Source organism: Thalassophryne amazonica, chromosome 4 (assembly GCF_902500255.1).
Source record: "Thalassophryne amazonica chromosome 4, fThaAma1.1, whole genome shotgun sequence".
NCBI classification, from domain to species: Eukaryota; Metazoa; Chordata; class Actinopteri; order Batrachoidiformes; family Batrachoididae; genus Thalassophryne; species Thalassophryne amazonica.
Window position 1 is genome coordinate 127168945 of NC_047106.1, and position 14140 is coordinate 127183084.

The 14140-nt window shown below is 41.9% G+C and overlaps 2 protein-coding genes across 2 annotated transcripts in view; one reads left to right on the forward strand and one right to left on the reverse strand.

Annotated features, from left to right (window-relative positions):
* Positions 1 to 1210, forward strand: part of spred3 (sprouty related EVH1 domain containing 3) — a 77184-nt gene extending 75974 nt beyond the window's left edge. Inside the window, 2 exon segments of the mRNA XM_034168516.1 lie at positions 1 to 95; positions 97 to 1210. Of these exon segments, the coding sequence (XP_034024407.1) occupies positions 1 to 95; positions 97 to 756 (755 nt within the window). The 3' untranslated portion in view covers positions 757 to 1210.
* A 4089-nt stretch (positions 1211 to 5299) lies between these two features.
* Positions 5300 to 14140, reverse strand: part of dhx34 (DEAH (Asp-Glu-Ala-His) box polypeptide 34) — a 102165-nt gene continuing 93324 nt past the window's right edge. The window contains exons 15-16 of the mRNA XM_034168519.1: positions 5628 to 5766; positions 5300 to 5505 (exon numbers count right to left, since the gene is read on the reverse strand). Of these exons, the coding sequence (XP_034024410.1) occupies positions 5369 to 5505; positions 5628 to 5766 (276 nt within the window). The 3' untranslated portion in view covers positions 5300 to 5368. The remainder of the gene's footprint in view (positions 5506 to 5627; positions 5767 to 14140) is intronic.

Consider the following 14140-nt stretch of genomic DNA (forward strand, 5'->3'; position numbering starts at 1 on the left):
ATGGGTTGGAGGTTTGACAGGGGGGTGTAGTGGTTGGTGGAGGGAGTTTGCAAGACAAGTCAGAGCTGTGTGTGGTTCGCTTTGAGAAAGAGCTGGGGGGGAGTGGGGACGGCGGACTGTGATGTGACTGTGAGCCTAGACAGTAAAGCTTCACAGCGTCTGTCTTCATCGTCACCAACCTGCATGTCCATGCCCAACGCTGTGTCAGGTGTGTCTTCAGGTGCCGGCTCACCTCAGGAGACGGCCAAAGGCTCGCCCTCTCCCTGCTGCATCCACACCTCACTGGCCACGCCTCGATCGCGGACTCGTAAGAGAGGGGGAGGGGCCAGCAGCAGCGCTGACCCGGGGGTGATCTCCCCTGATGACGACAGCCCTTGTCCTCAGGCCTCGTCGTCATGTTCATCTCGGTGTGTGTACTGCCGCTCGGTTTTCAGCGCTTCAGAGAATGGGCGGGGCCGCTGCAGAGACGCCCCGGACCCGGCCCTGCACTGCCTGCGCCAGTGGACCTGCGTGTGGTGTGCGGAGAGTCTGCTCTATCACTGCATGTCGGACTCTGAAGGCGAGTTCTGGGAGCCTTGCTCGTGTGATGACTCGATGGGGGGTCATCCACACCCGCTCTGCTGCGCCCGCTGGTTGGCCCTTCTGGCCTTGTCACTCTTCGTGCCCTGCATGTGCTGCTACCTGCCTTTGCGCGCCTGCCTGCAGTGTGGGGAGAGGTGTGGCTGCTGTGGCGGAAAGCACAAGGCGGTCCGATGAGGCCAGGCTCAGGGGTGGGAGGGGTTCCCTGGACAATAAAGGGGTTTGGGTGGCGAGACGCGATGGGGACAGCACAGCAGGTGGAGCGGCGTTCTCAGTAGACCCAGACCTCTGACGTGACCCTCCAAAGCCCCGTGGCCTCCACTGCATCCTGCTCTCTCTCTTTTCGGGCCTTCCTCGCAGGTCCACGCCCACTGAAGGTGCAGCGCCAGCACACTGGGCTCTGCGGGAGTCACCTGGAGCCTTCACGGTGGATCTACTGAAGGTTGGCTCATCTCAACTTAAGAGTCAAAGACTTAACTGAATCAAAAGAGTGGCAGAGGCAACCATGATGTGTACACTGTTTCAAATGTCTGTTTTTTTATTTAGAAAGAAAAAACAGAAAAACAAAAGATGTTTATATATATGATTGTTATAATTTTAATTGGTATATTTTAGTAAATGTAAAACATATTGACAGTATCCCCCAGTGGCACACACTATCATCTGTTCACAACATGAGATCTTGGGGAAGGTGTTTGTTTTGTGTTGGCCTGTTTGTCAGTCAGATGAACAGACGTCACCCTTTACCTATAATTTTACCTCAGATGTTACCCAAGACCTGGTCAGGATGTGAGACGGGACAGAGGTTCAGACAGCTCGAGTGCAATCCTCACCAACGTAAGCCCATCTGAGACCGCCTGTGTCGCGTTTTTCGTTAAAGTAGTATTTCACACAAGAGGAAACACTAAAGGATAATTATTGTTAAGGGGCGATGATGCAATGACATCCACAAAGATCTAAAACTCATCATGTGATTTGTTAATCATTGTGACATCACAGAAAGGTTTCCTGACAAAAAAAAATAGAGGGAAAAATCAAACATGTCCAACATTAAAACAGCCACACTGATTTTATCATTTTTCCGTGTACATCCTATTATTCATCAACTGTATGTGTTGAATACATCAAGGTGCTCAAAGTGAGGCCTCTGAGCGAGTATATTCTACCTAACACACAGTTCCAAAGAGCAGTGGTTCCCAACCCTGGTCCTCACAGAACCCTGAACATGCATTTTTTATTTCTCTCAGCTCTGCCAAAAGCTCATCCCCTCATCCGGACGTGCTCAGCCAATCAAGAGCTAACAGCAATCTGCTTTTGGTAGAGCAGGAAGAGATGAAAAATATGCAAGTCAGAGGGTCCTTGAGGGCTGGGGTTGGGAACCACTGCCAAAGAGAAACCAGACAGATGCCCACACTGACCAATCTTCACCTGCGTCCAGGCTTTTGTGTGATAGTCCAACACAAAGTGCAATCAACAAAGATTATTTTTGTATCAACCGGTCATACAAGGAAAACCTAAGAATGTGTTCAACATCCGGAAACGATAAGCAGCAGCAGCAGATAGATCGCTGGTTTAATGTTTAAACTTTTACTGGAAATTGATGAATGGAGCTGTTTTTTTGTCCACAGTGTCTTACTGAGTGTTGCTTTGTCTATGAAGTAAAAAAAGCTACTATTTTAACTCCGCCCCCAACCCCGTTCAAAATTTCCCGCTCCCAGTAGGCAATCTGTGAGGCGATTGGAGGAGAAACACAAACATTCCGTCTTATTCTGACATACTTACAGCATTCAGCTTCTGTGAGGAAGGTCAATGTCCATTTAAAGTTGACCTTAAACAAATTACATGTTAATGATCCGTGCACTGGCACAACAGAGTTGAAATGAAACATTCAAGAAGTGCTTGTAATGTAGATTTTTAGCTTTAATTCAAGGGGGTGAAGAAAAATATAACGTTAATCGTTTTGTAATTACAGCCATTTTTATATACAATGTCCCTCCATTATCAGGGCCCATAAGTAACTGGATGGATAAACTATAAGTATAATAATCACTTTTACAGCCAGTTTTTCTTAGACAAGTCAGAGGATGGATACATAAACATTTCCAAGTTACTGAATACATTTTGGACTTTTAGATCAATCATTGAGAAATACAGTGTGTTACTGTATGGTAAATATGCCTGAAGGAGACAATTCTCAAAAGTGAGTGATGTGGAAGAAGGAGACAAGTGAGGGAAGCCAACAAGCCACTTATCCACAAATCCGTAAGAGTTATCGACTTCTATGACTGTGATTGGAGAAACTTTGCATCGTGCAACTTTTGTGGCACCACCACTCAGCTTCATGGTGGACCAGAACAAAGGATTTATCTACTGTAAGCTTGAGTCTCCCACACGCCTTCTGGCAAAAGTGTAGCTAAAATTTTACATCTTTTTGAGAAAGTCCTTCTCTGTTTGATTCTGTGACAAAGCTGTATAACTGATGATGTGACAGACATTAAGTCGCACTATGCACACATTCACCAATCACACTGTAACAATTATACAGTTCTCATGGGTGTCTTGGTGGTTTCCCTCATTATTCTCCTCCTTGAACAGCCAGTTTTAGCATCCATATTTGTTTGTATTTATTCACAGTTGGGGTAAATGAAATCCAAGACATATTCAGTGACTTGGAAATGTTCATGTATGTCTTTGTCTTTTAAAAAAAACTGGGTTTAAAAGTGGTGATATGCATTAAAATAATGCTTATATTTAGTCTGATAACCTATAGTCTCTGAAAATAGAGATTTTTGTTAAATCCCTTTAATTAAAGACACAAATATGCATCATTGTCACATCTTGATTGTTTGATTTTAACGCCATTGCCATGGTGTACAAAGGCAAAATTACAAAAATTGCAACTGTTCAACGACTTGACTTGAATGCCCTCGGCTTTTGTGGTCTGTTTTGTTGTACTTTTAATTCCAGGTACATACGCATATGTTTTTAATCACAGCTAAAAAGAAAGTTTTCATTGGTTATTCTCCTGAGCTAAAGATTGACACCTTCTTGTCCAGACATCATTCTTAAGCAATCCCACAGTGAGAGCGCCTTCACAAAAAATACAAAGTTTCAGGCATTTTAAGTAAATTAGTGCAATATTCAAATATACAAACTAGTCATGCTGAGGCTGCTAAAAGACAAAAACAGTCCTTTGTTTGTCCCCGAAAGATTTTTTCCCGAAATGGCAGAAATCAGCGAGGTACGATGTGATGATGAATGTAACAGAGTACAGTCAATATTCTACAACCCTGAAAAAATACCAAAGTTTATTATCTGAGCTGCAGATTACAACATTTTATATGCTGTGGAAATCAAATAATATGACCTTGTAGTTCACACTGTCAGCTTTGAGGATTCAAAGCAGGTTTAACTTTGCACCAAGGGATAAGCAACTCTGGGTCTTTAACCTGTTAACTAGTAAATAAAATGATGAGAAACTAACCATTGACTAACACACCTGCGACCGCTTAGCAGCCAAGTGTCCAATTAATTTTGGTCTCTTAAAAATGGAAGACAGAAAAAGTCCTCCAGTTCCTACACTGTATTCACCCACTTAGGATGTAATTATTGTGAACATAAAGCTGAGTGCACGACAGGTTCATCCTGAAGTCACTAGTTTTAAACTCCAAATGCTGCGATAAAGTTAAAATAACAACAAATCAGCCTCCAAGTATCTTTGGGTGTGGAACAGAAGCTGAGGAGGAACTTTACTTTTCAATGAAGCTTTATTTCCTTTAAAGTGAGCGGATGTCTCTGTGTTGTGCACGTGGTCATGACACACTGACCAGCAGCATAGCACACGAACACGACCCACTTCAGTCACACTGGAATGAAGCTTCCAGAAGCTTTGTTTCAGGTTTAGCCAAGAACTCGTATCCAAAGTAAGTTAAAATCAGCGAGCAGGAGGGTTCAGTTACATGACAAACACGACCTTCAACCTCACGGTTGTTCACACAGATTGACCAACCCGCCAACAGTGTTGGTCTGCCTTTTTCCCCTCTCGCTCTCTTTTTAAGACATCGGGTTATAATGGATTTCTGCTCTGTGACCTGAAATTAACTTTGCACACACACACACACACACACGTTTCCTTAGTGGTGCAGATCTACCGGTAAAGCCATTGCATAGTTTGCTCCTCCTGGTCCCGAATCTGTGTTTTGAGTCACGTGATCACAAATGCAGGCCCCATTCTTACATCTTAATAAATGTGCCTTTTGATTTGATTAATCAATAACTTATGATTTCTAAGTAACTCTGTATTAAGTATTCTTTACTTTTGGGGTTATTGATTTCTGTTAATGTGCATATTTTCAAATGTGCGTATTTATTAGTTTGGAAGTAATTAATGAAATATTACCTGTTTATTTATTGAGATATTTATTCTGATTATTTTTTTGGAGACAGGTTTTTATCTTCCGTGCTGTCTTACTTCTGACTTTGTGCCAATGTGCTGCTTTGAGGTGTTACATATCGTGGGTTTGTATCATTATTAAACCCTCACTCTATATTTTAAACCAGCGTGACTTCTTGTGCATCTTTTCTCAAACTCTCACTAAATATTTTCTTCATTTGGTGTCATCATGTGAAAACGTTACACATCCACTGACCATTAGAGAGAGGGAGGTAAACAAAACACTGACAGCTACAAGAACTAAAACAAGGAGTGGAATACTTTACAAAGCAAATATTTTTATTTAATAACTGATACATTTATCACAGTTGTGACCAGCTGTCATTTACTCATCGGTTAAGTGGCAGCGTGCTGCCGTTTGTGTTTGAGGATCTCCGTGGAGGTGAGGGTCAAATCTTCATCACAGACGTCACAGTGATAAACTCGGGTGAGACGTGACGCAGAAGACGGCCCCGGCTTGACACTGTCTGCCTCTGAAAGACAAAAACACCTGTAAGTCACTCGCATAAAAAAGGCCTGTGGCACCAACTACAAAAAAGATATTTTACTAAATAAATAATAATAACATCTCACAATACCATCAGGCATCACTGACCTTCGTCCTGCTGTTCTCCTGCTGGCCGACAGGCGGCCTCGTGCTGCATGCGCTCCAGCAGAGTCAGAGGCATGTAGAGCTCACAGTTTGGACAACTCCAGAAAGTGCGTAAACACTCACTGTACAGGTCCTTTGAGTCCTGGGAATTACACAGTGACAGCACGACAAATCACAAAAAAAAAATCTTTCAACATGATAATCATAGTGCAAAAGAATGAGGCACATGATAACTTTGGTGAAAACACAGTGATGTCCAACCAAAATCAGATTGTTTTATATTTCATAGCAAAAATATATGAAATTACAAACTTCATATTCAAATTTTAAAGAAACTAGAATGGGCACTCACTTAGATAGTGCAACACTTACATCTTACATGTTTGACGCAATTCATGCAAATGAAAGGTTTTTGATTCAGTGGTACCATAATACACGGTTCTGCATGAACTTCACATTTCATCAGTTGTGTCCAAAACTGAACCACTTTATCCTTGAGTAACACATAAACCATACACCATGTTTAATCCATATGGGCACAAAACTCTTTGAGCTAAACAGCCATGACCTTGATCTCTACCCTTTCAAGGCCACATGAGGTCAAATACTGTGATAAAGGTGATATATGATTTTAACGTCGGGTGTATCTTTAAACAAGTCCTTGAAATAGCCATTCTAAATATCAGGTGAGCAGATAAAACAGACATGGGCAATGCAAAAAATGACAAGCACCATAAATCTGAAGCCGCGACAAAAGCAGTGACTACTATGAGATTGGATTACTACTTGGCACATTCACTGTGTGTGAAGACTCATTCCCAGTGTTGCAGAACATTGTCAAGGACCATCAGTGGTCCAGGGAACTGGTTTAGTAAGTCTTTCAACCAGACCAGACACACAAATACCTGAAGGAGCTTAGGAGTTTCTACACTGAGACTCCTGCAGCTCCTATAATGGTAAGATAAAAACTGTTCATTCTGCTGAGCTCTGATGCCAATATGAGTTTTTCTTTTAAGGGATGAGTGTGTAATAAGAGTATGTAATGCGTTTGGTATGAAAGTTTGGGTTTTTACACATTTTAATGATATATTCTCTGCAGTCTACATTCTCATTTCCAATATGTTTCAAGTCCAATTCCCCCTGTGAAAACTGAATGATTGCTGATTCAGTTTGGTTTGGTGGTGCTGCCCAGTCCACATATGGATGAAAACCAGAATAAAAATATTATATACACCAAAGTTATTAAAGTCTTGAATAATTCCATTAATTCTGACATTTATTTCATTGTTAATTTTTATTTTAAATACAGTTTTGTACTAGTAAGATGCATGAATGCATATCCCATCTGTGCACTGTGAACCTCTCTATGCAAAGTGCATTTGAATATGGGTGGGTGTGCAGTCATAAGTATAGAGGAAATAGAAGGGACTTAGCACACATCTTTGTGGTGCTCCAGCGTTGAGAGTCAGGCTCTGGGAGATATGAGGATCTAGTCTCACTGTCTATAGAAGAACAGACAGGGTTTCCGAGATCCAGGTTCAACAGTTTCACAACTAACCAGCTGGGAACAACTGTGTTGGATGAGTTATAGTCAACAAAAAGCATCCTTACATACATCCCCTTCTACTCCAGGTGGATCAGTGCTGTATTTATGGCATCCTCTATGGATGTGTGGAAGGCGGTATTGTATCACTTCCTGTTCCGGAGCACAGCGGTGTTTTGCTGTATCTGTTAATTTTGGCTCTCTGTTGGGACTGTTTACACAGAGACTGCTACCTGCTGCTTTGGACTTTGAACTAATAGTCTTTTTCAAGACTTTTTTACTTTTTTACCTTTTTATTTTTTTTTTTTTTTACTTTTTTACTTGACTCTACTGGTGGTCGGCTCTCACTGCGGTATTGTATCACTTCTTGTTCCGGAGCACAGCGGTGTTTTTCTGTATCTGTTAGCTGTTTGATCTGCGCAGTTAGATTGATCTAGTTATCTAGATTACGATTTGTTTCCCAGTGTAATCTTTACGTGCCTTAACTAAAGCACTCCTTCTGCTGAATCACCTCTAAATTATTTACACATTATTCGCTTTGCGTGTTTTTAGGAATCCGCTAGCTTAGCGTAGCTACTAGCTCTTAGCCGATTTAGCATGGCGGCTTCTCCTGTCTCTCCTGCACTTTTCTGCTCTGGGTGTGAAATGTTTAGTTATTCCTCGGCCTCCTTTAGCAGTAATGGTACTTGTAATAAGTGTAGCTTATTCGTAGCTTTGGAGGCCAGGCTGGGCGAATTGGAGACTCGGCTCCGCACCGTGGAAAATTCTACAGCTAGCAAGGCCCCTGTAGTCGGTGCGGACCAAGGTAGCTTAGCCGCCGTTAGTTCCCCCCTGGCAGATCCCGAGCAGCCGGGAAAGCAGGCCGACTGGGTGACTGTGAGGAGGAAGCGTAGCCCTAAACAGAAGCCCCGTGTACACCGCCAACCCGTTCACATCTTTAAACCGTTTTTCCCCACTCGACGATACACCCGCCGAGGATCAAACTCTGGTTATTGGCGACTCTGTTTTGAGAAATGTGAAGTTAGCGACACCAGCAACCATAGTCAATTGTCTTCCGGGGGCCAGAGCAGGCGACATTGAAGGAAATTTGAAACTGCTGGCTAAGGCTAAGCGTAAATTTGGTAAGATTGTAATTCACGTCGGCAGTAATGACACCCGGTTACGCCAATCGGAGGTCACTAAAATTAACATTGAATCGGTGTGTAACTTTGCAAAAACAATGTCGGACTCTGTAGTTTTCTCTGGGCCCCTCCCCAATCAGACCGGGAGTGACATGTTTAGCCGCATGTTCTCCTTGAATTGCTGGCTGTCTGAGTGGTGTCCAAAAAATGAGGTGGGCTTCATAGATAATTGGCAAAGCTTCTGGGGAAAACCTGGTCTTGTTAGGAGAGACGGCAGCCATCCCACTTTGGATGGAGCAGCTCTCATTTCTAGAAATCTGGCCAATTTTCTTAAATCCTCCAAACCGTGACTATCCAGGGTTGGGACCAGGAAGCAGAGTTGTAGTCTTACACACCTCTCTGCAGCTTCTCTCCCCCTGCCATCCCCTCATTACCCCATCCCCGTAGAGACGGTGTCTGCTCCCAGACTACCAATAACCAGCAAAAATCTATTTAAGCATAAAAATTCAAAAAGAAAAAATAATATAGCACCTTCAACTGCACCACAGACTAAAACAGTTAAATGTGGTCTATTAAACATTAGGTCTCTCTCTTCTAAGTCCCTGTTGGTAAATGATATAATAATTGATCAACATATTGATTTATTCTGCCTAACAGAAACCTGGTTACAGCAGGATGAATATGTTAGTTTAAATGAGTCAACACCCCCGAGTCACACTAACTGTCAGAATGCTCGTAGCACGGGCCGGGGTGGAGGATTAGCAGCAATCTTCCATTCCAGCTTATTAATTAATCCAAAACCCAGACAGAGCTTTAATTCATTTGAAAGCTTGTCTCTTAGTCTTGTCCATCCAAATTGGAAGTCCCAAAAACCAGTTTTATTTGTTATTATCTATCGTCCACCTGGTCGTTACTGTGAGTTTCTCTGTGAATTTTCAGACCTTTTGTCTGACTTAGTGCTTAGCTCAGATAAGATAATTATAGTGGGCGATTTTAACATCCACACAGATGCTGAGAATGACAGCCTCAACACTGCATTTAATCTATTATTAGACTCTATTGGCTTTGCTCAAAAGTAAATGAGTCCACCCACCACTTTAATCATATCTTAGATCTTGTTCTGACTTATGGTATGGAAATAGAAGACTTAACAGTATTCCCTGATAACTCCCTTCTGTCTGATCATTTCTTAATAACATTTACATTTACTCTGATGGACTACCCAGCAGTGGGGAATAAGTTTCATTACACTAGAAGTCTTTCAGAAAGCGCTGTAACTAGGTTTAAGGATATGATTCCTTCTTTATGTTCTCTAATGCCATATACCAACACAGTGCAGAGTAGCTACCTAAACTCTGTAAGGGAGATAGAGTATCTCGTCAATAGTTTTACATCCTCATTGAAGACAACTTTGGATGCTGTAGCTCCTCTGAAAAAGAGAGCTTTAAATCAGAAGTGTCTGACTCCGTGGTATAACTCACAAACTCGTAGCTTAAAGCAGATAACCCGTAAGTTGGAGAGGAAATGGCGTCTCACTAATTTAGAAGATCTTCACTTAGCCTGGAAAAAGAGTCTGTTGCTCTATAAAAAAGCCCTTCGTAAAGCTAGGACATCTTTCTACTCATCACTAATTGAAGAAAATAAGAACAACCCCAGGTTTCTTTTCAGCACTGTAGCCAGGCTGACAAAGAGTCAGAGCTCTATTGAGCTGAGTATTCCATTAACTTTAACTAGTAATGACTTCATGACTTTCTTTGCTAACAAAATTTAACTATTAGAGAAAAAATTACTCATAACCATCCCAAAGACGTATCGTTATCTTTGGCTGCTTTCAGTGATGCCGGTATTTGGTTAGACTCTTTCTCTCCGATTGTTCTGTCTGAGTTATTCTCATTAGTTACTTCATCCAAACCATCAACATGTTTATTAGACCCCATTCCTACCAGGCTGCTCAAGGAAGCCCTACCATTATTTAATGCTTCGATCTTAAATATGATCAATCTATCTTTGTTAGTTGGCTATGTACCACAGGCTTTTAAGGTGGCAGTAATTAAACCATTACTTAAAAAGCCATCACTTGACCCAGCTATCTTAGCTAATTATAGGCCAATCTCCAACCTTCCTTTTCTCTCAAAAATTCTTGAAAGGGTAGTTGTAAAACAGCTAACTGATCATCTGCAGAGGAATGGTCTATTTGAAGAGTTTCAGTCAGGTTTTAGAATTCATCATAGTACAGAAACAGCATTAGTGAAGGTTACAAATGATCTTCTTATGGCCTCGGACAGTGGACTCATCTCTGTGCTTGTTCTGTTAGATCTCAGTGCTGCTTTTGATACTGTTGACCATAAAATTTTATTACAGAGATTAGAGCATGCCATAGGTATTAAAGGCACTGCGCTGCGGTGGTTTGAATCATATTTGTCTAATAGATTACAATTTGTTCATGTAAATGGGGAATCTTCTTCACAGACTAAAGTTAATTATGGAGTTCCACAAGGTTCTGTGCTAGGACCAATTTTATTCACTTTATACATGCTTCCCTTAGGCAGTATTATTAGACGGTATTGCTTAAATTTTCATTGTTACGCAGATGATACCCAGCTTTATCTATCCATGAAGCCAGAGGACACACACCAATTAGCTAAACTGCAGGATTGTCTTACAGACATAAAGACATGGATGACCTCTAATTTCCTGCTTTTAAACTCAGATAAAACTGAAGTTATTGTACTTGGCCCCACAAATCTTAGAAACATGGTGTCTAACCAGATCCTTACTCTGGATGGCATTACCCTGACCTCTAGTAATACTGTGAGAAATCTTGGAGTCATTTTTGATCAGGATATGTCATTCAAAGTGCATATTAAACAAATATGTAGGACTGCTTTTTTGCATTTACGCAATATCTCTAAAATCAGAAAGGTCTTGTCTCAGAGTGATGCTGAAAAACTAATTCATGCATTTATTTCCTCTAGGCTGGACTATTGTAATTCATTATTATCAGGTTGTCCTAAAAGTTCCCTAAAAAGCCTTCAGTTAATTCAAAATGCTGCAGCTAGAGTACTGACGGGGACTAGAAGGAGAGAGCATATCTCACCCATATTGGCCTCTCTTCATTGGCTTCCTGTTAATTCTAGAATAGAATTTAAAATTCTTCTTCTTACTTATAAGGTTTTGAATAATCAGGTCCCATCTTATCTTAGGGACCTCGTAGTACCATATTACCCCAATAGAGCGCTTCGCTCTCAGACTGCAGGCTTACTTGTAGTTCCTAGGGTTTGTAAGAGTAGAATGGGAGGCAGAGCCTTCAGCTTTCAGGCTCCTCTCCTGTGGAACCAGCTCCCAATTCAGATCAGGGAGACAGACACCCTCTCTACTTTTAAGATTAGGCTTAAAACTTTCCTTTTTGCTAAAGCTTATAGTTAGGGCTGGATCAGGTGACCCTGAACCATCCCTTAGTTATGCTGCTATAGACGTAGACTGCTGGGGGGTTCCCATGATGCACTGTTTCTTTTTCTTTTTGCTCTGTATGCACCACTCTGCATTTAATCATTAGTGATCGATCTCTGCTCCCCTCCACAGCATGTCTTTTTCCTGGTTCTCTCCCTCAGCCCCAACCAGTCCCAGCAGAAGACTGCCCCTCCCTGAGCCTGGTTCTGCTGGAGGTTTCTTCCTGTTAAAAGGGAGTTTTTCCTTCCCACTGTAGCCAAGTGCTTGCTCACAGGGGGTCGTTTTGACCGTTGGGGTTTTACATAATTATTGTATGGCCTTGCCTTGCAATATGGGGCGCCTTGGGGCAACTGTTTGTTGTGATTTGGCGCTATATAAAAAAAATTGATTGATTGATTGATTGATGTGTTTGCTCTATATGCATAGTGGTGTTGGTTTAAGGGCCCAGTCACATGGCACACAACGATAGCTGAAAGAAGGAAAAAAGTCACAGTCACAAATCGCCGAGAAAAGGTGGACGAATGATCCTGCACTTCTCCCATCACCGAAAAGCCTGTGATTCAAGTGTGCATAAAGGAACGAAACAAAACCGAAACTAACAAAAGAAAAACGAAGCGAACGGCGACCTTGACGCTTTATACACAACCAAAACGAAACATTCATGATGACATAACTGACAGAGGGTATCAGATCGAGTGTCAGCCTGTGCTCATGTCCGCAGCACCTGCAGGCGCAGCATCTGGTTGTCTTGACAACAGGTTTGTCTTCACAACAACGTGTGCGCACACGCAGGCCAGCCACAAACGGCTGGAACGTGAGCATGCGAATGTTCCAGCCACAAACAGCTGAAACGTGGGTAAATAGTTAAAATAGTTGATTAAACGTTCTTGCCGCTATTGTTTCTGTATGACAACATTGCTTTTCGGCCCACACATGGATGAGTCACGTTCAGCTCGTCGGAGCTTTAGTTATTGATCCGTTCAGATGTCGTCAACGTTCGTGCAAGACATCGGATTAGGAAGGTTGGACAACGTTGGAAGACAGTCAAATGGAAATGCCGACAGTATGGGAACTATGCAAACGATGAGGCGCCGTCAAAACAGAAAGCAAAATGGAATACGGACGAATTGAGGTTGTCGCTGGGATTCGCTCACATTTTTCTACAGTTTGAAAATTTTGACAAAGCGCCAGCTTGCATCTGCAATACAAGCCTGGATTTGATCTGTTTTGGTGAAAGAAAATCCTTCTCTGCTCTACTCCACTATGAAGCTAAGAGTAGTGATGCAAAATGCAAAGCTTGCACTGTGCACAGTTTCTCCAATCACAGCCGCATAAGCCTGTAACTTCTCCTGGGTTGTCTGGGTGTCTTGGTGGCTTTCCTCACTCTTCTCCTTCTTGCACAGTCACTCAGTTTTTGAGCACTGTCTACTCCATGCAGATTTACCATAAAGTGCCATACTGTTTGTATTTCTTTGTAAATAAACTCCAAGACATATTCAGTGGCAGCTTTACCATCAGAGAGCCTTGTCCAAAACTACCACAAAAGACTCCACGCTGTTGTTGATGTTAAAGGGGGCAACACACTGTATTATGAAAAGGAGCATGTAAACTTTTGATCAGGGTCATTTGGGTAGTTTGTGTTGCCATTATGATTTAAAAAGAGGAAACACAGTTGTTTGACAATAAACGGCTTCACCCAACCACTAACCATGAGTGAAAAAGTTTTTGTGTTATCATTCATATTCTCTGGCCAAAATGGCCACAAAAAAAAAAAAAAAAAAAAAAAAAACCCTGAACTTCTGCCAGGGTATGTAAACTTTTGAGCACAACTGTATATCATCACATTTCAATTGGTCATAACCTTAGGTGCTGAGAGACCATGACAAGGTCATTACAGTTTCAAGTCCAACAATTTTGGGCCAATATACATTAAACATGGTGTAAGGGTTGTTAAAATGGTTAAGAGTGATCAAATGTGAAGGCCCCAAGGAACCACATATTACTGGGTCATAATGATCAGTTTGCATTAATCCATGTGAAACTTCTAAGACACGGGTGTTGCACTTAATTATTGTCCCTTCTAGTTAGTTTTTACAGTGCAAAGGGCTCATGGCAGATGTATGTATGCACGCCGAGTGCTCTATTTGTTACTAAATACAGTAGCTTTATGACAGTGAGTTATTTCAGAGGTTTCAGCTAACAAATCACAAAAAGTCATAAGTCTTAAGTGTAAATAACTGTGTGTGTATTTTGAACTGCTATGACACGACTTCAGTGCAGCAGACAGACTCACAGCCAGGCAGTTGTAGGTGAAGAAGCTGGTTACACAGAGGCCACCTTTAAAGGGGTCTGGTTTTGCCTCCACACCTGGAAACAGTGGGATTGGGTTTGGAGCCCCACTA